The following is a 25,055-nucleotide window of genomic DNA, read 5'->3' on the forward strand; positions in this document are numbered from 1 at the left end:
AGATTCCTCTCCTCTGTTTCATCTCCCCCCATCCCTTTCTCTATTTTCTGTTTTTCCTGGTCTTTTATGATTCCTCGCTCCAATATTTATCTAGCCCCTGATTATAAACATCTGGCCGATGGGGCAGTCCGCACAGCGGCAGCCGCAAAACACACACGCACACACGCACACACTCTTGGAGAGTCACACACATAGTGGAAATATCACACACGCTCGCAAACGTGACCCTGTCAGGTCCAGACTGAAGGGGGGGGGGGGGAGAAAGAGAGAGAGTCGACCAGACACAGACAGAGAGAGAACTAGAAGCTGAGGGTTAATGGCCTTCCCATCTCTGTGATAAGAATTCATTCTGTTCTATTACCAGCACTTATCTACAGAGGCTGCTGTCTTTCCCCTCTCTCTCCCTCAAAAAACACACATGCACACACGCAAACACACGCGCGCGCACGCACAGCGAGGGTCTGAGATCGATAGATGAACCTAATGAAGAAAGCAGCTGTTTCTCGGCATACCTGCTCAACTCTATCAGCCCAACAAGATCTCCCCGACGCATTCATCTGTCTATCTAGCTATCCATTTGTCTATCCACCTATCTATCCATCTGTCCATTTATTTTTATATCTTTTCACACAGCTATCCATCCATATACCTATCCTATCTGTTCCTCTTTGCCTTCATTTATCCCTCTATCTGTCCATCCATCACTACACTGGTAAACAAAGATACCAGCAGGGTAGATATAGTTTCCAATTGACCAGACTGGTCCTTGTCATGTATTCAAGGTTTATCTATTTTTCGGGAACTAATACAAGGCCTGAAAACAGGGAATCTAATAAAATGGCTGCCATGGTTTAAGAGAATGGCTGTGTCTGTGTGTGTGTGTGTGTGTGTGTGTGTGTGTGTGTGTGTGTCTATGCTTAAAATAGGCCTGTGACGGGCAGTGGCCAAATGGATAATGCTTAAACAGATCTTTATCCTATTGGGCTACTGTCCCGTTTTTAGCTGCATAAAAACCATCTGCTTTCAGCGCCACCAAAAACAAGACTGTAATCCTGGATGGAAATCAAAGGGAAAGGTCTGAGGAGATAGAAAGGACAGATAACAATACAAGATCAGGAAAAAGTCATGTTGTAGTTTTCATCAATTAATTTACTAAAAAAAAAAAATGTATCAATTCAGCACAACAGAAGTTAAATAATCTCTAATACATGTTTATGATTTTTTAAAGAAATATGCTTTGTATGCATGCTGCCTTCACTGTCTTACTCTTGGCATGTTTGTTTGAAATACACACAAAGAAATATGGGGAAAAAAAAAATTACTTCAGGTTTCCATTCATTCTATTCATTTCCCGTGCTTTTCTATGACCACATTCCTTATTGACAGGGTCCTCAGTTGAGTCCACAGCACCACATAGCTGCCATTAGCGCATAACAATTTCATATACTGACAATAAGTCCATGTAGCATGTCTTTTGCCAGTGCAAAACAAAAATATGTGCATCATCAGGGCCTTATTATGTGCTGAGGTCAGGCAGGATGGCAGGACTCTTCAACATAAGAAGAATAGAGTCATGGATGAAAAAGAGAAATATCTTCAAACCCAAATATTCATTAGGTTGCTCAGAGTCATCTACAAAATGACCACATGGAACCTGTAATACACGGGCACATATGTTCACGTGCAACACACACACACTCGCACATATGAATACACAGACCTGGGGCAACTGCCCTGGAGATGGTATTCACAGACGGTTACAAATAAGGAGTGTTGGCTTTCCTCTGACTTTCTCAAAAACATGCAAAAAATGTCCATTTCATTACTGGCTAAACAATGTCATATGGGCCCCCACTGGCCCTAATAGAAGCAGACAAAGACAGAGCAGCACACATATGCTTCGAATAAATCAGATTACTGAGGGAGAGTGGGGGAGAGAACGAGTGAGAGAAAGAGGGAAAGAAAGAGAGACACCGCCAGACACTTAGAGGATTGACAATATTCCCTTTTCTTGCTACCTCCACCCCCCCCCATCTCCTTTCCTTCACTTTCTTAACTCCCCCAACCCTCCCAGCGGGATCTGTTTTAGATTTGAGCCAGCGCTAGAGCCATATCTCTACCTTATCTCTGCTAGCCGTCAGAAAACAGAAAGCTCCATGTTTCCATGCATTAGACTCCCGGCCCCTGACACGCCACTTGAAAATCTCACAGCCCCTCAAAATGGCTGAGCAGGAAAATAAAACAGCAAAGATATCATTTAATCAAATGAAATGCAGGTTACCGGGTTGCTTTGATATCATTTTTTGGAGGGCGCTGTGATGCAGTGTCGTATCAAAGAAAATGTCAGCCGTGAAAATTATGGAAATGCATTTTGGGATTGTGACAACAAATGTCACCCAAAAGCCCCCAAAATGAGATCAGTGCTTGAGAGCCACAAAGCATCATTAAGTGCATTTGAAAAGCTATCAGAATTTGAAGGGTTGTGACATTTTTTACCCCCTGACCACCTCTGGGTATCGACGCCCATCACGATATCCCTTTGTGTTTTTGGCTCAAATTACGCCACAGCGCTTCTCTGACGACTGTAAAGGGAAGGATTGATTCTTTTTAAAGTTGTAACACAAAAAGGAGAGAAGTGTGGACAGGGTGGGGAATATGTTAACAATCTGAAGAAAAAAGAAAAATCAATATTCAAATGACTCCCTATATTGATTTATAATTAAGTCTTAATTGCGGCCAGGCTTGGACTTTCAAACTGCCCTGTGACAATACCCAGGAAAGAAGATAGGGGAACATTATTGATACACTTTAACAGTGGTGGTCGCCCAGACATTGATTCAGCCGTTTTGCGGTGCCTTTGGCATGCTCTGAGGATCTAAATGCACGTGCATTCGAGGTAACACACACACACCCACACACACACATATACCACTGAGAAAGGACGCACATACACCTGCACGCACAAACAAATACACACACCTAAGTGAACCAACACAGGATAATTAACCTTCATCCAGGAAAAGTCAGGGCTGCCTTATCTGCAAACTTGACTCTGCATATGTTTGTTTGCGTGTGTGTGTGTGTGCGTATGCATCAGTTGTAATTACACCATTAGGTACGGAACCAATTGAGTTTAGAATGGTTGGTGGATGTGTTAAAAAGTGAAAAGAGTGTGATTGTGTGTGTGTGTTTAAGCTTAAATACAGATCTTTATTATCTCACTGCATTTATTTGCAACCTAAGTGTGTGTTTGCCATTTCTTCATGTGCTTCAACCCATGTGGCAATATGTGAGCGTGTGTTCATGTTCAAATATATGTGTGCACCTGTGTGTGTGTGTGTGTGTGTGTGTGTGTGTGTGTGTGTGTCCCCACGGGCCTCATCAAGTATCAGATACCTTTTGTTTTGGGAGCTCATTGATGGATGAAATCTTTATCTGTGCTATTGATCAGGAGGACGCAGGTCCTAAACTGTCTGTCTAGCTGCCTGCCTGCTCCAGCTCTAACAAGATTGCCAGGGCTGAGTATATCAGTTAACATTTAATCAATGGCAGCTTAAGACACTGGGGCTAAGGGAAAGAAGCCCCCCGCTTCAGCCCCCTGCCCCAAACCATTACCCGGGATTGAGGGGGAACTATACGTGTGTGTGTGTGTGTGTGTGTGTGTGTGTGGGGAGGGGGGGGGGTTCCAGATGATTACAAGGGATTGGGTCTGGTTGATCACATGTCTTCAGGGGACAGAGGTGTGTGCATGTGTGTGTCAGTGTTTACAGGCATGAGAGTGCTGGCTTGTCGATACATGTTAATATGTCAAAAATGCCAGAGGGGGTGGTATGTGCCGGGCTGCTTGTGCTGCTCTGAAGAAAATAGGAAGACTGAAGGAAGTGACTGATGTGTTAGAAAAAAACAAAAATCGCCATTCAAATCAAGTGAAGGCTTCAAATTGAACATGCCTGTGTGAAAACACACACACACACACACACTGCAGTGGAAAGATATGACATATCAGGCAATGTGTGATTTTTTTTTTTCTGCTTGGCTTGCAAAAAGCCCCCTGATGGTAAAATGCAAAAAAAGGAGAGTCAGCAAAAAAGAAACATGATCAGTTAGACTTTTTTTCCCCTGCTTTTAATTTTACCACCAGCTCATCTTCCTGTAAATGAAACCCCATCAGATCTAAGAGGCAGATCCTGCGTCTCCCATCTCCATTTTTTTTCTTTCATTTTCTTATTCATGCTATCGCCTGACCTCAGCATCATCAAATCTCATTTTGAGAGAATTAAAGATGTACTTCCAGTATCGGCCTATGCACTGTGTGTGTGTGTGTGTGTGTGTGTGTGTGTGTGTGTGTGTGTGTAAGGTTCAGAAAGAGTGTGCTGATGTGGTTGTGTGGATCTGTCAGGGGGTTGCTCTGACAGGGGAAACCCCTCTCACGTCGCTGCCTTTCGTCCAAAGCCTGGGAGATTCCCACCACCAAAAATCAATGTGTGTGAGAGCATATGTGCGCCTGTGTGTGTGTGTGTGTCTGTGTGTGTCAAGGTTTTGTAAGACAAATCTCTCCAGCATGTGCCGCTTTAGTGCTATTGAACCAGGCTTCGATCACTCGGCCACTGTGAATAATGCAAGGGAGGCTACTGCTCACTTACAGCACAGGATGCTTGCGTGTGTGTGTGTACACGTGTGTGTGTGTGTGACAGGATGGTCCTTTTTCCTTCTCACAAATGTAACAGGGCAGTTCTTCGACGTTCCTCCACTTGGCCCTCTTAATCTCGTGTCAGATACAGGAACTCCCACATTGATACTGTCTCTTCGAGTGTGTGCGCCACATGTGCGCGTGCAAGTGTGTACGCTGGAGGCTTCTACAGTAGACGGGGAAGAGCTTAACTCAAGCAGACAGCTCAGGCCTGCACTTTGACACACCCTGACTCATTACATACAGCCAGCACACAGTGGAGTATTGTCATTAAAAAAGACAATTAGATACGAAGTCAAGGGAGCATCACTTACACACACATGGACACACACGCCTGCAAACACACAGCGCAGGAAATATAGGTGAACACGCTCTCGTCTTCATATCCCCAGGTATATGAAGCGGAGATATTAATAATAAGGATGTTACAGAGTAATTAAAATGATTCCAAATGATGAGTTTGTGTGTATGTGTGTGTGTGTGTGTGTGTGTGTGTGTGTTTGCGTGTGTTTCTGTTAATTAAGCTGAATGATTTGATATGACACAAACTGTAAGGCTTTAATGGTGTCCTATACTTGATGTGGCTGGAGGGGACAGTTGATGGGGCTATAGGGAGAGACAGGGTGACACACACACACACACACACACACACACACACAAAGACAGATACAGCTGCTCATTGGCCCTGCCTAAGAGGAACATCTCTTTTTTCGACATAATTATCTGTGTCATCACTTATGAGGCAATTAAACAAACATCAGTTCCTATTTCCTCTCCCTCTGTCTCGTTCCTCTTCTTATTCCACTTCCTCATCCTCTTCTCTCCATCTGTGCTCCCATCGCCGCTCCTCTGCTCTTTTTATTTAATCTTCTCCTTGCTTCTCTCCTCTCCAAACCCCACAACCACCCCCCACTACCCACCCCTCCAGACCCAACCCCAGCTCCGCTCCTCTTCCTCCCTCCTGTTTGACTCTAGACAAGGTTTCAATTTCAGCATGCTGATTGTCTCATTGCCGACTCTATGCATGTCTAACACTTACTGGCACTCTGGGGACCGGCAATACACACCATAGAATGCCTATTACACTCCCACATGTTTCTGGTGAGTGTGTGTTCATGTTTGTGTGTGTTTGTGTGCAAGGGGTGATGAGGGTGTAAAATGCCTATTACGCTGAGAGTCTGGTCTCTCTTACTCTGGAGAGAATTCTCTGGCGCCTAAAGAGCAGAAAATTGCAACGCTCCTCTTCCTCACTCTCCATTAACCTGCTTTGGAAACAAAGGCCTGGCCAAGGTGTGTGTGTGTGTGTGTGTGTGTATCCTTGCCCATTAGCCCTGTGCGCCATCAAGGGTAAAGCATCTTGTGGTCCCAACCAAGCAGAAACACCAGTGTCTTTTCTGCATATACCTCAAATTCTCTTTGTTTTCTATTTTATTTAACTGCACTGTCCAGGCTGTGTTTTGCAACCTGCTTTGATAAAAATGCACATTTTTATGCCCCTGAATGAACCTGTCACTCGTCCCTCTTACCTTCCATCCTTCAGAAAAAAGAAAAAAAAGGCAAACGGAGATGGTATCTTTTGAGGAGCTTCAAGATAGCTAAAGCAGCGGGCATATTTGTATAATTTGCACAAAGACATCCACATCAAAGCACAAATCGAGACCCAAGCTCATTCAATGGATTTTTATCAGTCTATCCATTTCTTTTTCTTTTTTTTTCCCCCAGCATCCTTTTTCCTCTCTCTGTCACATTCCTCTTTCTCTCTCTCAATTTTCAGAACGTTATTAGGACATGATAAAAGCAAAAGGGATGTCATGACACGGGACCCCCTGTTAGCATTAGGAGGTGGGAGAGAAAACGAACGAGAGAACGGGGTGGGGGGGTGGGGTGGGGGGGGATGAAAGAGATTTGTCTGGAAATGATTGCTCACAAGGCATTGATTCTCTGCTTTAATCTCACACAGTGTGCTCAAATTTCCTATTAGGGAGATGAAGAAAAGGAGAGAGAGGGAGATGGGTCTTGTTCACATAGGTGGGGAGGTGAAAGTTAGCATGTTTCTCAGTGCTTCTCTGGGCAGAAAAAAAACCATACATTTCAGTCATTCTGCAAAGAGAAGCTACGTCCAGAATCTTTATTTATTTATTTTATTTGTTTTACATGTGCTGTTTGGTTAATTAGGCAATTTGTCAGCTGTAAGTAAACACAGGAGAGGAACAGCTATTGGCACTGAACTGCTGGAGGCTCACACAGACACACACACACACAACAAGCAAGTGACAGCTGCTATAGCCACACAGCTTCCTCCAGGTAGTGATGATTAGCCTTGGCTATAGGTAATCAATAGCTGCTATCAATTCCATACCTCCCATTGATGGATGAAGTAGCTGCTGCAGGGAATGGCAAAAATTCTACCTGACAATACTATCTTCTTAATGCTTTTTTTCTGTGTGTGTGTGTGTGTGTATGTGTGTGTGTGTGTGTGTGTGTGTGTGTGTGTGCGTAAAGGCTGCCTTAAATGTCCATCTGTGAATTGTATCAATGCAGTCTGAGATTAGTGGCTGCCTGGACCCAGCGAGCGCATTGCCTGGTTACCGCGGCTCCGGCTCCACACAACCCTCCTCCCATCACCAGATTGTTTGTCTTAATGCTGTGTGACATGGCCCATTGTTTTGTCCATCTGTGGTTAAGAGTCAATGGACAGAGGGTGTATGAGGGTATCGAGGAGAGAAAAGAATGGAGGTGAGGGAGAAGAAAAATAAAGAAGAGCATGGGTGTGTGTGTGTGTGTGTGTGTGTGTGTGTGTGGGTGTGTGTGTGTGTGTGTGGGTGTGGGTGTGGAGGCAGAAAAAAGAGAAGACAAGATGGGGACAAGAGCTGAGAAGTGAAAAAAAAATATGGAAAGAGAACGAGTGAGGTTAAACACACAATAATCCTGTGATTTCAATATGGTCCTCAGACTCTGCATCCACCACTTCCTTTTCCAGGAGCTTGCAGTGGCTTTCAGCTCCATATGGAGTGGGGCCTGAAGCTCTTTGTGATATCGCAGACGTGAAAGACGTCCTGGCCCTGTGACGCCAGGCCCCTCTTCAAAGGGTTAAGTCATATTTACTATGCGTCCTCAGAGCCCCACGGCTTTGTATTGTAAATAAGACTAATGTGGCATTGGTCAGGTATGCTAATTCAGATAATCAGCGCAATTTCTGTAAATTATAACTGTCAGTGTGGTGGGCACAGAACCTTGGCGGAAAACATGAGGGAACAATTTAGCCCGGGTAATACCCCTCCACCAAAGAGCTGCTCAACTCAAAGAAAAACAATCGGCCTGAGCCCATACCGCCCCGACACACCATTTCAAAAATAGTTTATGGTGAACGAGGCTCTTTTTTTTTTTCAGAGGCACAAGTCAGCCTGCTACCCTTTTTTTTCTTTGTGCACACACAGACCGCAAAGTAATTATAATTTGCTTGGATGGAATTATTCAAAAAATGACCACATCTTTTACTCGCTCAGCCATAGAGAATATGGTTTTGGGAAATTTGGGGTAAATTGCTACTTGCCGAAAATATAATAATATACATATATGAATGTGTCTTATTTTGATTTGACAAATGATTTAAAATCCAGTGTATTGTCTCCAACTAATTGCACAGCAATAAAAAAGCTACATACTTCACAAAACTCCTCTTGGGTAAAATCACATCACTCTCATCAGAATAGTTCTCCTCTAGAGCTGCATGTTGGGCACATAAAATAACATTCCAAGTTTTTATTATGCGAGGAATGGATCCCGCCTGACTGAAATCCATGGACTTTACCTTTTATGTAAGTAACTTCCTGTTTCACAATAAATGAGAAAGAAAAGGTCACAGATAATTTGTTAACTGTAGGTAATCGGCTGTATGTAATCAAATCAATATGAAATATAATTGGCTGCTTTAACCTGTTAAAGCCACCTCTAAACATAGATATCCAGTGGATAAATGCATTAGAGGGATGGCGTGTGCAAGAGAAGCACAAAAACTGTAACTGAAAAAGGACAAAAGTGTCCTTTGATGAGCCAGTCAGCTGGTCTCACCTATTGCCGATACACTGACTTGAAAATGAAAATGGCCACCGCTGTGCTAACTCTAGCGGTTAGCTAGATCTGGGTGTGTGTTGCATCCTTTCCCTCACTCCTCCGGCCATCCGTGAATGTTTATGTAATGGCCACAAATTACTGAGACAAACCCTGGAAATAGACTTCTGTCTGAGGAGAGACCTTCTTGAAAAAAGAAGAGAACCGCTGGAATGGCAAAACCACTGCCACCACCCAGAGGAAAAAAAAGGACAAGATGAAGGAGTGAAAGTGAGGGAGGAGGGAAAACCTAATACCTCAAAAGATGCCTTGGTGTCATCACATCGAAATGTTCCCCGGGAAAAAGCAAAGCCCTTTCCCACATTGAAAAGTGAATGATTGTATTTTGTGTTTTTGGTGCTTTGACTCAGTTCAGACACAGTTTGGTTTTGGTAAATTTGGAAACAGGGAATGTCAGCGGGCTTGGAAACAAGCAAGATGGCACACGTGCTCTCTGCCCATATTACATCACTTCCTGTTAGACGTGTGCACGAACACACACACACACACACACACACACACACACACACACACATCCATATACAAGCACATATAGGGATGATAAGTGTCCATTAGGCTTAAGTTTTTAGCCTACAGCTGCTGTGTAAAAGGGTTGCACAGCTTCACTAATTTGACTAGGATCAAAAATGTCCTAGAGCCTTATCACTCACAGAAAACAAATGGCTCAGGATACACACATGCACACACTCACATATACAGACACATGCACCCATATGCACATGATAAAAGTGTTATTGGTCTCTCTAAGTCAGAAGAGGTCTTTTGTTTAAAAGGGGGACTCAGACAAAGAGGGTCTTCTCCCTCCCTCTTTAATGCATGTTGGGTGGTGGCGGAGGGGGTGTTTAGAGGGATGGAGATGTGTGGGTGGTGGGGTGGTGCAGGGATGGATGACAGGCTGGGCTCTCAGAAATAATTACCTCCATAAGATCCCATCTCTCTTTCCTTTTTTGTGAGGGACAGAGGGAATGAAAGGGGAAAAATGACAGAAAGTAAAGTATGCAGAAAAGGCCCTAGTGTTTCTGCTTCGTCTGGCTTACAAGGAGCTTTACACATGATGGAGCACAGGGCTAATGGGCAAGGATACACACATAGAAAAACACACTCATGCACACACACACACACACACACACACACCTCCCCACAGTGCTCTTCGTGGCTAAACAAATGGTCAAATGCTTGAGACAGAGGCGGCAACAGAGAAACAATCAGAGGGAGAAAATCATGATAACGACTACACTTCAGAGACTGTTAATGTCTCCAAAAATCCAGCTAAACAAATTGTTCAAATTATAAAATCGATGATGGAATACCCATGACTCGCAAACTGTCATATTTTTCTTTTTCTTCTTGAATTTTACTAAGCAGCTCTATTCAGGGTGTAACTTCATTATAGAACAGAGAAGGGCACAAAAAATCTAATTTCTCTAACAACTTTTGGACGACCCTCAAAGCAAAATGGCCTCCAAGTCCTCCATGTTGAGAGGCAATTCATTTATGCTTGCTCTTCTGATGCAAACTCAAAAACTCAACTCAATTTTCTTTAACACTTCTAATTGTACACAGGGAGAGACAATTTATCTCAGCAATGTGGGCACAGTGGGCTTTTTGTTTCAGAAGGACACAGCTGAAAGATCACGGTAAAAAGTTTTTGCTGTACAGTCAGTGAGAGTTAGTGTCTAGCAGACAAGCACACCCACCCACGCACACACACACACTTCGGTTTCACTTCACAATGGCGTTTACCTAGTGTAAAAGATGAGACGCCTGGACCCAGGTCCGGGGAATTACACACTCAGAAGGATAACAAAGACTGAAAGGCTCTCAAATAAACATGCACCGGCAACCACATGCATCAACATGCACATAATGCAGTCCAGCAGAAGTGTTGTTTGAACACTCCTGTCTTTGTTCAAAACACCTATACCCTTACGGTGTGTCTCTGCAACACTGTATCCTTAATTAGGCCATAAAATCAGCATCAAAATTGTTTAATGAAAGCCATTCACATGTACATAAAGTCCAGAGCATTAGAACTCTTATTCCCAAATGGGCCTATAATTATCTGGCTCCGTGCCAGGTCCCAGGCTTTAAGAGAAAGATACCGGTCAGCACTTAAATTAATCTTTTTCATACCAGTCTCTAATGAACAGAAAGTGCTCGAGTCAGGAGTTGGAGCCCCAGAAAACTAACAGCATGCATACGTGCACGTACACACAAACAGAGGGTCCTTAAAGTGAACACTGCCTACTATAGAGCCTTTTCCATTGGTGAAAACATTCACATCATCTATCATTATAGGAGCCGGCAGCAGCTATAGATGTATTTCAAACACATTTTCTTCCTCACAACATAACCTAGCATGCAATGTTAGCATGCGCGGTTGTGTAATCTGAAACATGGAGGAGTCAGCTGAAAACAATAACGCAAAAAAAAAAACACATCTATTTGATTACAAACCTGTAGAACAAGACTACAACCTCTATTTATTACATTAACTTTTCAGAGTTTGATCTGGAGTTGACACACTCCTACTCAACTCTCTGCCTACACCTGCCAAACGTGTACAGTCTACAAGGAAACTCCTTTGAAACATTTACCATGTTCCCTGTGAAAGAATACTGTTGTTCACTAAAAATTATATAGAGTGGGCAAAAGGAGGGCATCCAAAAAAGTGGCTTAACATTTTGGATGTTGCCAGCGTCCGCTTAAGCTTTGCACTAGCTTCCTCATGGAAATTCACCATGTGGCATCAAAGCCAAGGTATGAAATGAGCCCCAGCAACAAATATGGTGTGTTTTAAGAGTGGAACATTTGAAATAGGTGCAGTGGGTGAATATTGCTTTTGACAGTTTTAAAACCTGGTTGTGCTCACTGGTTCGAGATGTAAAAAGGACAGGGAAGAAAAAAAAAAAAAAAAAAAAAGGCTTGAAGCCGTGCTTGTGTTTTTGATGAAAAAACGGACAGGAGCAGGAGAGAGAGGGAGATGGAATCAGCGGGACAAAAAAGGAGAGAGAGAGAACAATGCAAAAAGAGAGCAGGAGAAAGAGAGAAAAGTGTGTGTTTGTGTGTGTGTATGTGTGTGTAGGGTGGGTTGGGGTGGGAGGTGGTGGTAATGATTTATCTAAGCATGCTTTTCTTCTGCTGCGCCCCGAATCTCACCGAAACTTTGATCCGTGTGTAATTAAAACCAAACGTACACCGGCAACAGTCTCCATTTCAGGATTGGGAGCTCTTCTCTCCTAGTCATGCTTGTGTGTGTGTGTGTGTGTTTGTGTGTGTGTGTGTATGAGTGTGTGTGTGGATTCACATATGTTTCTAAGCGCTGGGCCCCCATCTCTTCTGGGAGTACATGTACAGTATAAACAGGACACTTTGGAGAGCACGGATTCATGTAGAAATACACACATAAACGCACTGACATGCACACACACACAGATGGATGCATGGACTAATGCTATGCTGGAATGCTAATCAAAATGTGTTACCCCCCCCCCCCCCCCCCAACCCCCACCCCACCCACTCCTTCAGGTCAAGCAAAGCAAAAACAAGTTAAGCACTCATTTTCTCCCAGCAGCATTAACATAGGGATGACTAAATAATGGACCCTGACTCTCCGTCTTCTGGTTTAAATTACAGCGCAGCCCCCTCCCCTTACACCCTGCAACCCCTCACCAACCATCCAACCCCCACTCAAAGAAAAACGATTAATCTTTTTTTTTTTTTTTTTTTTTTTTTTTGTCTCTCTGAATGTTTTACAGTTCTGTTACACTTATTAGCTGCTGGCAGGACGGAGACTCTTAAATGAAAGCCAAATTGCTTTGGTCATGAGAAAGGAAATGAAAGCTCACTCCAGGGAGAGACTGTGTAGCCGTACCATACGTGTGTGTGTGCGTGTGTGTGTGTGTGTGTGAATAACATATGTGTGTACAGGCCTTTTCACTATGAGATCCTCCCAAGGTGAAATTTCATAAGCTGACTGCTTGCCTGCCTGGGATGTCCCTGTGCACGGGACAGTGTGTGTGTGTGTGTGTGTGTGTGTTGGAGATATAAGCGCGGCAGCCTAATAGGAACAGTATGCTCATTTTGGAGAGATTAGGAGGAATAGACGGGTCTGTATCGAAAGACGTGATCTGGATATGAAGGCCGAAGGAAGGAAGGAGGGAGGGAGTGAAGTTTGACAGAATAAAGAGGGGGTGGTGCAAGAAAAGAAAAGAGATGGGTGGAGTGAAGAAAGATGGATCTGACTTCAAATGAAGAAAAGTGACCACTATACAACTGACATCAGCATTTAGCTAAAATCAGAACTAAAAAAACAAAAAAAAACAACAAACAAAAAAAAAAAAAACACGAGCAAATAGGCAATAAAAAAAAAAGTCAGGACATGTGTGTGCCGCACCAGAAAAAAGACAGACAGGAAATAACACCAAATATGAACAAAACCCCTGAACAAAAACTCAAATCAACAACTTAAGCAAACAGCCAGAGTGGGTAAAAGAAACACAGACCTTGGCTGGAGAGGCACTCCTTGACGCCGAACAGCTCGTGCAGGCTCAGTCCATCCTCGTCTCCTCCCAGGCCTTGCTGGTGCAGCTGGAGTTTCCTCAGTCCTTCGTTCTGCTGGTGGCGAGCTGAGCGAGCGTGCTGCACCAGGTTGAGGCGGGCCTTAGTGGAGTAGTCGCACAGTGTGCAGTAGTAGACACACGACTCTGGGCTGTGCGTGCTGTCCAGCTTCTGCAAGTGCTGTGGAACAGAGGAGAGGAGAGTGCAGATGTTAGACGGGGTTCGTGTTTTAGGACATTAAAGTTGTAACAGCTACTTAAATTTCTCCTCAGCATTTCCATTATGGATGTGTTTTCAATAATTGTTAAATGACAAATATATTTGTATGAATTTCAATGCAACAAGTGAGGCTTGTCTGCGAAATTATGTTACATTAGTCTCTATGACTATAAAATCCTTCCTTCCACTCTGCTTCCAGTTTGGTTCCAAAAATCCAACATCCAGAAATCCCATTTCTCTGGCTTCCAACGAGCCAGCAGAATGTCAGTGGGCAACATCTTAATCACTCGGCCCATTATTTTCCATAATATGTGTTTGCTAGAGAGCAAGGTTCCTGAAAATGCAACCTCTACACAAATCTACTGCAACCACAAGAACTGTGGCAGTTCAAAGAATTATATAAAAGCAAGGCCGAGAAAAGTTAAACCCTATGGACAAACTTAATTTTGTTTGTTAATTCTAAGTAGAGGAAACACTAGTAATACAGTAACAAATGCAGTTTGAAGTAGTTGTGTTTAGTTTAGGCGGTGCACACCACTTGAGATTAGCTGGATTTGTTTTAGGTGACGTAAAGATTGAAAACACAGAGAAAGTCAGATAAGGGGTTGAGTTCAGAACACTGTTTTTGTCTTTAACATGCACATTGTCCAGCTCCCCTCATTGTTGGCAGCTGCAGGGGTTTCTCATTCAAAGTCTGCTGTCAGTTGCAAGCCCTTAATTTCCAGTTGCCTCTTTAATGGCATTGCAGCCATGCAAAGCTACCCCCTACCTCTTGCCCTGTCCCAGTGTGTGTGCACACACACACATACACACTCACACGCACACACGCAAAGCGCACCCCCACCCCCCCTCCATCCCACCTTGCCCTACTCCCATACACCCAGTCAAACCAAGCATATCAAGTGTGCCTCTGTTGTTGCTGCCGGGCTAATGAACAATGCACAAAAACAAAAGACCAGGCCAAGCTTTTATTATCTGATCCTCTGTGAAGGGAGGGGAGGGAGAGAGAGAGAGAGAGAGAGAGAGAGAAAGACACAGAGAGGAAAAGAGAGCAAGGCAAAGAGACAGAGACACAGAGGTAGCTCACGAAGGTTAGTTTATGCTTTGTTAAGATTTATTCATACAGCCATGTGAGAAACAGGTGCAGGCTTCTAAGCATGAATTAATACACATAATGGTGTGTGTGAGTGTGTGTGTGTGTACAAGCCCTGCATTGTCTCTCATGGCTCCTATAGGAAGATGTTTCACTCCTGAAGCACATGTAAAGTTAGCAGGGTAATATTTTCTCCTGAGCATTGTTACATCATGTTATATGGAGAAAGAAGAGAGAGATTGGAAAAATGTATGTGTGGGAGGAGTGTGTGTGTGTGTGTGTGTGTATGTGTGTGTTCGAGGGGAGGGGGCACAGTTAGCTGCAGGTGTGTGAGTTCTAACCCCCCCCCCCCCCCCCCCCCCCCTTTCCCTCTTCCTCCTTTGACAAACAGGGATTAGCAACATAGCTACAGCCGCTAACACATCTTTTCTCTCTGTCTCTCCCTCTTTCTTTCTTTTGTAGGAAATCTTACAAGGTTTTTCTCACAAGACGGTGGGACGTCCCCTCGCAGTCAGAGGCCCTTTCAGAAGTCTTAAGTTTTAATTAAGTCAGAGTTGTCAGAAGAAAGCTCCTCTAGTCCAGGGCTCAGGGCCATTAATTACAGCTATCTTTGTTTCTCTGTGAAAAGAGGCCTCCCTCGCTCCTTCTCTCTCTCTTTCTTTCTTTCTTTCTTTGGTTCTTTTCTTTCTTCCTCTCCCTCCCTCGCAGGAGAACTGGGCTGCTGAGCCTTACCGTGGAAACCACACACACGTGTGCTCATGGAGGCAAACATGCACTCAGTGCACACAAATAGGCACACAAGAAGGTTTGAGTTCATGTCTTTTCATTTAAAATATATACATTTCTCTATTGAAATGTTACCAATCATCTTCTTCTTTTATACACCATACACAAAAGCCTGTATATTTACATACATTCTCAATGTCATTCATTCTGTAATCAATACTACAGGATAAAAACAAGGATGCTTGATACTGCTTCGTGATAGTCGTTCTTTCAAATTAAATCGTGGCTGGATAGAAATGACGGCTGCTTAGAATTGAATGGAAACAGAAAACAAGTGACTTAGAATGGAATGAAAAACCAACAAAAACACGGCCTTTCTTCCCTTCAGCGACAAGCTTCAGTCTTATATCAACGACAGAAGAAAAGCTAAATTGCAAATGTGGCAAAGTTTTGTAAGCAAACATGCTCAGCAAAGACAAGACAGACATGATGGTTAAGAGTCTCACCAGGAGAGAGGGGTTTCACTGGAACCATCCTAAATAGTTTCCAGTGGCTCCTAATGGTCATTTAGGTAATTGGACTGGATTTAAATAAAAATGTTCATATAAATCTGTAGTCGCCTAAAATACTACAAATCCCTTAATGTCTCAACTTTTGAGATTCTATTTGTTTTTAGGATATGAGGCTTCAGCTAAGAGTAGCTGAATGATATACTTGGGGTTGAACTGGGCTGCCAGATAGGTTTAGACCTAATATTAATTCTCTCCCCATCAGCACATTCCAGAGGGTTTGTTTAAGACCTAAACTAGAGGCTGTCTGTCGCTCTCTGGCACTCTGCAGGCCTGAAATGCAGGCGGTCTGGTGATCACAGGCCAGAACATCCATGATTTATGAACTTTTAAAGGAGCACTTTGACTCCTGCCAGGCGTGGGCTGTGTAATGCATATTCAAACACACAAACACACTGTTCCTGCTCCTGGGTTTGCGCCTGTGTGTGTCTGCTTGAAACGTGTATGTAATTTATGCCGCGGCTGATTTGCCTGGGTGTATATGTGCCGCGCGCATACATAGGTTTGTGTTATATGAGTGTCTTTCGGTGCGTGTGTTGTGTGTGCAGAACAGGAGAAAGGAACATCTCTGTCAATATGGCACCTCTCCAGAGTGCCTGGTGGTTAATTGTTGGGGATTAGTGTTTGGCAAACAACAAAATAAGCTAACACTCCCTGTGGGCCAATCAAAATCAGCTAAACAGCACTCCCTGGGTGGACCTAAACATGGCACAGGCATCTGTGGATGGTGGAGGAGGTGCACACACACCCCCATACACACAAAATGCAAATTATGACAGTCAGGACTTCCTGTTTACCTGTCAAAAACACAAGATTGTCAGCCCTGCCGATGACATATACACACACACACACTGGGACTTGTATTGAGGGGAGGGGAGTCAATTTGACAGGTAAGGGGAGCTCCCTTGTGTAGCGGTTAGCTACTGCTGCTGTTGCTGCTGCTGTGTGTGTCTGTGTGTGTGTGTGTGTGTGGGTGAGGATGACAGAGGACTGCATTCATTATGCAGAATGAGATGTTTACAAAACACCTTTCTTACACACACACACACACACTCATACAGACACACACACACACACGAACACAAACGCACACACCTCCCCTCTGCTCGCTGCCTGGATTTGTGGGGAATATAGCGGCACTGCTGTCTCATATTCATTTGTTCTATCTGTGGTGACAAAGCTGCCTCATTAACTGAATTCTTAATAAGGCAAGGCAAAAGACATCTCCTCACAACTTCTTTTATCTTTTGGCGCATGTACATGTATGTGAAAGCAAGTGTGTGTGTGTGTGTGTGTGTGTGTGCACGGGTGGGTGTGGGTATAATTTCAATGCTTCATGTTTTTTTGTTTTTTTTTCTTCTTACTGTATGTGTGTGCGTGTTTGGTGTGTTCATGCATCAGTAATTTTGACTCCACATTTTTTATTTTTTTTATTTTACCTCACAAGTGTGCTTTTGTGCCTGTCTATAATTTCAATCGTGCTTTATTTCCTTGTCTTTGCCTGTGATTGTGTGAGTAACATGACAAAAATATTTCCAAAGCAGCGCAAAGCTGTGGGGTTGTGTTTTCCTCCATAAACCAAATGACAAATTAGGGTATTCAGTACAAACATGTCTCTTTCCTGTCATTAAGTCTAGAACCAGGCAGCTAATGAACACATACTGAAAATAAGAACCCTCTGCCAGTGCAGCTATTCCTTAATAAGCACTATGTGTGTGTCAGGGCGTGTGTGTACGTGTTTTATATACGTAAAGAGTCAGTGTGTTCCTGTTTGTGTCCACTGAGAGGATGTGCATACATACAAATGTGCACCCCACACACTGTGAAAATGAAAACCTCTTTACCTCCTTTCATCAGTGTTTTTAGGGGAAGCTGGGAGCTTGTTGTTGGGTATACCTTCTTTTTGGAACGTCACCAGCTTCCGGTGCTATCCCCATGGGCCCCTGGGGGCCATCGGAGACAAAAACAGCCCCACTTGGCCCAGCAAACAACAAAAGCGTGTTTTGTTCCTTGAAAGTATTTTAAACACATACCAGTGCTGCCTGGAAGGCTGCCAAGTGTAGAATTCCATCAGTGCTACCACCTCCCTAACACATGTTACTGCTAACCGGCGCTCAGCCCCCAAGACATAGATGTAACGCAAGATCACTGCCAATGGATTTGCTGGCAGACTGCACTGCTGAAAGGAGATGCTGAGGGCCCAGGTATGTGCCACCTCGCTTCCACAGATAAAGAGAGCAGCGAATGTAGCGTATAGGGAGACAGATTCAGTGCTGCACACGCACAAAAACAAATATGCAAATAGAAGCCACATACAAAAACTGCTGAGTGCACATTGCAAATACACAAATATATGTACACACAATGCACGTCTGCCACTTTTCTCTTTCTCTTGCTCTCTCCCCTACAGGCCACTGTGTGTGATCCACAGATGCTGGAGACACAAAACAACCCCAGAACCCCCCCCCCCCCCCCCCCCCCCACCTCCCCCCCACCTCCCCAATCCATCTGACCTTCTTTTCTTTCCTGATGGCTGTCTTTCCTTTCTTTACTACCACGGCGCGCACTTTCATAAATGCAAAGAAAAATATTTCCTTGAGATAAATTGCCTCTCCTCTTTCTCGCAGCTCTGCCTGCTGGCAGTCGCATAACATCGCAGCTCTGAGGCCTGTCCATGAGGTGGAGGGCCTGTGGGCGAGCTTAGCTTAGGTCACCCAATAATAATAAGTATCCATCGCATAATGGCCGCCAAGCAAAATAAATGAATTATCACAATGAGTCTTTCATACTAGCTTTCCGCTGCTTTTCTCCACTTCTGTGCTGTCTCTCAACTCTCTTTTCTCTCTATGCCTTCAACTTGTTCTTTCCCTCTTTTTTTTCACTCCATTTCTTTCTTTATTCCTCTTTGCTATTTGTCACCAGAAAAAAAATGAGGACATAATAGTGATAGGGCTTTGTGAGAGCTTGGAAAATAATGTAACTCTAAAGTCCAGTTAATAGTCTTGCCTTTCATTTTCTTGACTCCCACACACAGATACACAAGCACACACACAGTTTGTGCAGCTATCCTAACCCCAACCCTAATCTTAACCTAATCTCAATTCATACCTTATCCCTAACCTTAAGTTTACATCCCCATGAGGACTACTGGTCCAGACAGGGTGGTTGTTTAGACCGGAAAAGGGCCCAAAAAAAAGATAGCAAAAACACATACACACACGTACACTCACACACATGCACACACACACAAACACTTGTACACTTGTAGCTGTGACGTAAATGCGTCTGACGTATGTGGCAAAGGTCAATCTGCAGTTCACAGCTTCCTGACCTCTGGCCCCTCTCTCGGAAAAATCAGCTCTGTCTCTCTATCTCTTACTCTCTCTTTTGCCCACGCACACACACACATACACACACACATACCGAGAGAAGTTATGCATACCAGAGCAAAGAAACAAGGAAAAAACAACCCTGCTGATTTACAACATGATCCATTTCTTCTTGTCGTAGTCAATGAATGTGTAGGAAATACCTTCCTTGCGTTTCTAAACACAGCCGCCACATATTTTATTTACTGACCCAGCAGTTGGGAATAACAGATTCAAGGAGACAGAGACAGCAGAACAAATTGTACTTGCTTATCGCCGCAAGTGTGTATGTGTGTTAGGTGTCTTGAAAGCCAGCTCACCTCCACCCCCCATGAAAATGGATCAGTATTTACATTAGCATTAGATTTAGACAGCATGGCTCAGCCACTTACTCCCTATTAGCCATCCTGACCTTAGCCCATTAGGGTCTAAAAGCCCCCGCTTGTCTCCATCGCCGCCAGGTGAGACTGACCAGACCTCCCCATTTCCCAAACCATCTTGCCGCTGAGGTTATCTTTTCCATCAGCTCACAATGAGACGGAGATCATAAAATGCTGAGCTCAAGATCATTGAAATGCTAACATACTTGTGGGATTCGTCTTTTTCCAATGCTTTGCAAGGGGGAGGGATGTTTCTGAAACGCTAACATGCTTTTGGGTAGGGTTCATCATTTTCCATTTTTCCCAACATGCAAAGATGCTTTTGGGAAATCAAGGCAAGGCCTAATCGACAGGATCTATGAAAGACAGGGAGAAAAACAAAAAATAAAGGGGATGAAAATCTGGGGCTTGAGCTTATTGGCCAGTAACATCAAAGAGGTTTGCACTACACTGATGTTGTTATATTTAACTAAAACTGAAAAGGAAGAGAAGGGAAAATAATTTTGGTGCCGAGAGGAGTAGTGATTTTTGCCAAGTTTGTTTTTCTGCCCTCTGTTCGTAATGGAGACTTGCTGAAAAATGTCTATTAGTGAGAGTTAGACAAAAGCACAGAAACTTACAGTGAGAGAGACTAACCAATAGCTTGAGAGGCAGAGAAACTGAGAATCTATGACAGAGGGAACAAAAGAACAAGAGATGGAAAGAGAGAGAGAATGATAGGGAAGAATCTAGACAAGCATAGTTGGGTTCAAATCACTAATTACACATTCCTGAGCCTGTGAAGGGGAGTATTGTTTTCCAGTTAGCCCCTACCCTGTCGCATGGTTTCACTTAGCACAAAACAAAAGGTACAGGGAACAAAACACAAGCCTAATACCAGGCCCTGCTAATGACAGCGAAATGGGAGAAATTATCCCTGGGGTGGATCCTCGTGAGAAAATGGCTGGTGATTACTGGACAAAGGGAGTTCATTTTGAAACTGTCACAAAATGGCAGACTGCTTCTTTCTCTTTAGAGGTGTATTCATGAGTGTGCTATCTTCCTGCTTTTTTTGATAGATACATCAGTGCAGACAAGACAAACTTCAATCTATACCTTACTTTTAATGCTGTAACACTATATGATCAGACTTAAATGTCATATTTCAGCATACTCCATACAACAAAAGGAGATGCTGAGGTCTCATTGCCAGGAAACAGTGTGACAATGTGGCTTGTTGTGTGTAGATGGTGTGCACTAAGTGTTTGTGTGTATGTTGGAGTGGTACCTCTGCCAGGGAGAGCACAATGAGAGTGCCTCTTCAGTTTTGCATAGTGCCACAGGAAATCAAATGCCTCGCAGTTGACCTACAAGTTGGCACACTTAATCCCTCCCCACTGTCTTCAGAGGGGGAGCCCAAGTTTTTTTTTGTCTGCACCTCTCCCTTTTAGTCTTTCTTTGTCCCTCTGTATCAAAACTCAAACAGTCAAATAGTAACCGTGTGTCACGGAGCACACCCCGATAACACCCTCTGACACGTCACATACACCGAGTCACCCACGTTAGACAACCTGGGATGTTCTGTCTACGCCCGTAAACCCAATAGCGGTGAGCTCTGTGCTGTTCCGGCAACACAGAGGGTCCGACCTTTTTCTGCATGGGGGTGGGGAGTGGCGGTGGGGTCGGGGTTTAGCTGATAGCGGTGGCAGCACCGGGCAGAGTCGCCTGGCTGGTAGTGTTTGCCCAGGCCCCGGCTGTCTAAAGGAAGGACATTGTTTTCCTCTGAAAAAGCCTCAGCCGCAGTCCGCATACCAGCGTCCACTCAACATACCAATGAGCTCTTTGAAGATTACTCAAATGTTTGCCTTTGTTCCCCCCCCCATCTGCCCCTATCCCTAGTCCTAACCTACACTCCTGCCAGAAAAAGGAAAAGAGAAGAAAGGACAGAGTGAAAAAAAAAAAATAGACTTATATCTTCAGAAAACAGTTGGGAAGCAATACCACCCCCAGCTGCACTGAGATTCAAAATGGCCTCTGTAGGGGATGGGCGACCACTGAAAGGACTAACCGTACTCCGGCCACCAGCATAGTAAATCTAAACATAAGCAACAACAAAGAGTGGCGTATTAATGCACGGCAGCAGGTATCATACAAGGATGTCACATGCAGAGCTCTATCTGCTGATAAAGTGAAACATGCTTTCAAGACGGCCCACTCCTCATTCCTCTGCAGGTTTGAGTCCACAATTAGAGTTGAATATGATAATTCCTATGGGTTAATTTAACTAAATGTGCTGAAAACCCAGGACCCCCAACCCCCCAACCCCCCACCCAACCCATATTAATCCCGAACAAGTAAGTGGGCTTTCTATCAGGTCTATTTCAAAGCATTAGGGATTACCTCACAGAAACTAAGCTCCTTGAACTCACAGGAGGTCAGCAGTATTGTGCCGCTGCAAGGTTGGAAGGCCAGTGGTAGAGACGGATAGACAGCAGGACAGGTCAGTTCCTCTGTCTCCAGCTCTCCGACAACATCCCTCAATCCTTCTCCCTCCCTCTTTCTCTCTCTTTATTCATCCACCGTCTCTCTCTTTCACCGTGTAATCGAATATCTCCCTCTACTTATCTATTCACTGAGCACCTAATGGTTAAAATCAATTACAGCTGGAATGCTGAAATGCCGAATACTGAGCCACATGCTGATAATGACAGAGAGAGTGTGAGGTAGAGAAAGTGAGTGAGAGAGAGAGAGAGACTTGGGACTCTTCCAAGGGAGGCACAATTACCTCCAATCGATTGATTATTGATTTGGAAAGGCGTCGAGGAGTATTTCAGTTCAACTTTGTCCATATCAATATCCTGATAGCTTCATGAGGGGGGAAAAGCGTGATTGTGCTATCTAAATACCACTCTAAAGCTGATGTAACATTTCAGACTATTTCAAGAATAGAACACCTACTTATAACATTGTCCCTAATTGACACATACAGTATAAAGAGGCTGAGATTTCTGACAACTTTCATACAAATTAGGCATTAGGCATGTCAGGTGATTTCAAAAGTAAAGCTAATGAACTTACACAAAAATATTTATCTGATCTCGCTGCCATGTGATCTGTCTGAGGCGGCTCTGATCAAATCAAGGCATCAAAAGTGAAGGCAATGTACCCCGAGAGATCATATTTGAGATCATGTGCCTTCTTTGATTATTACTTTTTTCTTTTTTTTTTTTGTTATTTTTTTGTTTAAACACTTGTGTTATCTTTGTCTCAACAGGATGATCAAGACCCAACAGAGAATAAGGGACAGGGAGGAGTTGAAGATGGAAAAAAAAAGGGAGAAGGAGGAAGACAAGAGTGTGAGTGTTGGGGTGGGGGGTGGGGGGGTAAGGATGGCAGGAGGAGGAGGGAAGTACGTATTCGTGTGGGTGTTGGGGAAATAGTGAAGGTGGGAGGGTTGCGAAGAACCAAGGAGAAAAAAAGACAAAAAAAGACAAACTCCTGCCTGTTCCTTTGTTCCCACATCCCAAGGATGTTCCCTTCCTTGTGGTGGTCTGGAAGACACTGACCCCCCCTCACCTTCACACACTCCAGTCCACAACTCCCTCCCCCTTCTGCTATCGTTCCCATACCTGTCAGCCCCGATCTGCTTCACAGTCCCCTGCACATGGACAAATGGCTTGGCCCCGGCCCGGCCAAATAACCCGCAGCCCAGAAAGGGGTGGGAATGATTATGAAGAGGATCACATCTGGCTATTAATATGAGAAAACCAGCACTGTCTGTTTCTTTGTCTTACACACAGAAAAACACACCTCACTAACGGGGGAGAAAGGGTATCAACCACAGTCTGTTCACTCTAACTAATTCATTGGAGAGTCAAGAAGTAGAAAGGTGGGGAGGGGGAGGCTGGATAGGGTAATTAAACATTATATATGACTATCAGTCATGAGTTGAACCGGAGCTGGACATTGTGCGCACACAAACACACACACATTCTAGTGCTGTGCCGACCATCTGGTTAAGGCGTTGGAGGAAGAATGGGTGAAACTCTTATTAATATCTATGAGGATTATTAGGAAGAATGGGTAAGGGGGGAAAGTCCGTCCATTCAAACCTCTCTGTCAAACATACAAAGCAACAGCAACACACAAATACACACACACACGCACACTTGATTTTATGCTTTAATTAGCCACCACCCTCCGTCCCCCACTTCACCACCACCAGACCTCTGAAAGATTTCCATTGTAATCTCCATGCAGGTGAAAGAGGAGACGATTTGAATAATCTACTAACTGGCGTCTCTTTGCCTCGTAGAGTGAGAGAGAGAGAGGGAGAGAGAGAGACTGAGCAACTTGTAGACAGGTAAAATGAATAGAGACAGAGACAGAGAGAGAGAGAGAGAGAGAGAGAGAGAGAGAGAGAGAGAGAGAGATAACCATGTCTGGCAAAAACACTGAAGTGAACTCTCGGCGGCAGGCTGCATCATCCGTTTCCATGACAGAACATGAAAATCTATATCTTGCAGTCAAGCAGCATCTAGTGTGAAGTGTCTCCGAACATTCCTTTTTGAAGAGAATAGCAACTCTTTAAGTCTGTCTGCGAGTGTGAGACAAGGACGCAGTGATGAAGAGTCTGTGTCTGGAACAAGCGGACATGGGCTCAAGTGGAAAATGGTAACTTGATAACCAAGACTACAATTGTACGCGCGTGTGTGTGTGTGTGTGTGTGTGTGTGTGTGTGTGTGTGTGTGTGTGTGTGTGTGTGTGTGTGTGTGTGTGTGTGTGTGTGTGTGCTGTTCCTGTAAGTGCAAGTGTGCCTCTGTGAATATATGTAATGTCATACCTCTCCGTGCACATATGCATTTATGTGTATGTGCGTGAGTCATACTGTAAATGGTGCCATGCATTTGAGATAGATCCGGTCTCTTTTTCTATTCTGGGGACTAGCACAATGGCTTTTTATGCAAATCTATGGGAGTCAATCTCCTGTCCATTTTCCCATCACACAAGTCCAAATGACAGTCCAATAATTTGGGCTGCATATATATAGGGCCATTTGATTTTCAAATGAGAGTGGGCAGGGTTGACCCTTGCTAATAGCCAAGGCACAGCGGTAGACTTAATATCACAGATGCATAAGCATAGCCATCTCCATCTGAGGGATATGGAGGAGAATAAAATGTGAAGGAGGGGGGCAGAGCTGGAAGATTGAAATAAAAAAAATGTCCATTGGTTGATGGAAAAAAAACAAAACAAAACAAAGGAAAATACAAAGGAGATGATGAAAATGAGAAAAGGGAAGCCTTCTTTTGATGCATCTTTGAATCCAGTCTCCTCTTC

The 25,055-nt window shown here is 44.0% G+C and overlaps 1 protein-coding gene across 4 annotated transcripts in view; it reads right to left on the reverse strand.

The window, feature by feature from the left end:
- zfhx4 (zinc finger homeobox 4) overlaps positions 1–25,055 on the reverse strand; it is an 82,026-nt gene that overhangs the window by 25,793 nt on the left and 31,178 nt on the right. For all 4 annotated transcript variants that reach the window (XM_071485463.1, XM_071485460.1, XM_071485462.1 and 1 more), the window contains one exon: positions 13,327–13,561. In XM_071485463.1, the coding sequence (XP_071341564.1) occupies positions 13,327–13,561 (235 nt within the window). The remainder of the gene's footprint in view (positions 1–13,326; positions 13,562–25,055) is intronic.

The sequence above is a fragment of the Trachinotus anak genome, unplaced genomic scaffold, assembly GCF_046630095.1.
Source record: "Trachinotus anak isolate AG129_WGS33_773 ecotype Australia unplaced genomic scaffold, CSIRO_AGI_Tana_v1 ptg000009l, whole genome shotgun sequence".
NCBI classification, from domain to species: Eukaryota; Metazoa; Chordata; class Actinopteri; order Carangiformes; family Carangidae; genus Trachinotus; species Trachinotus anak.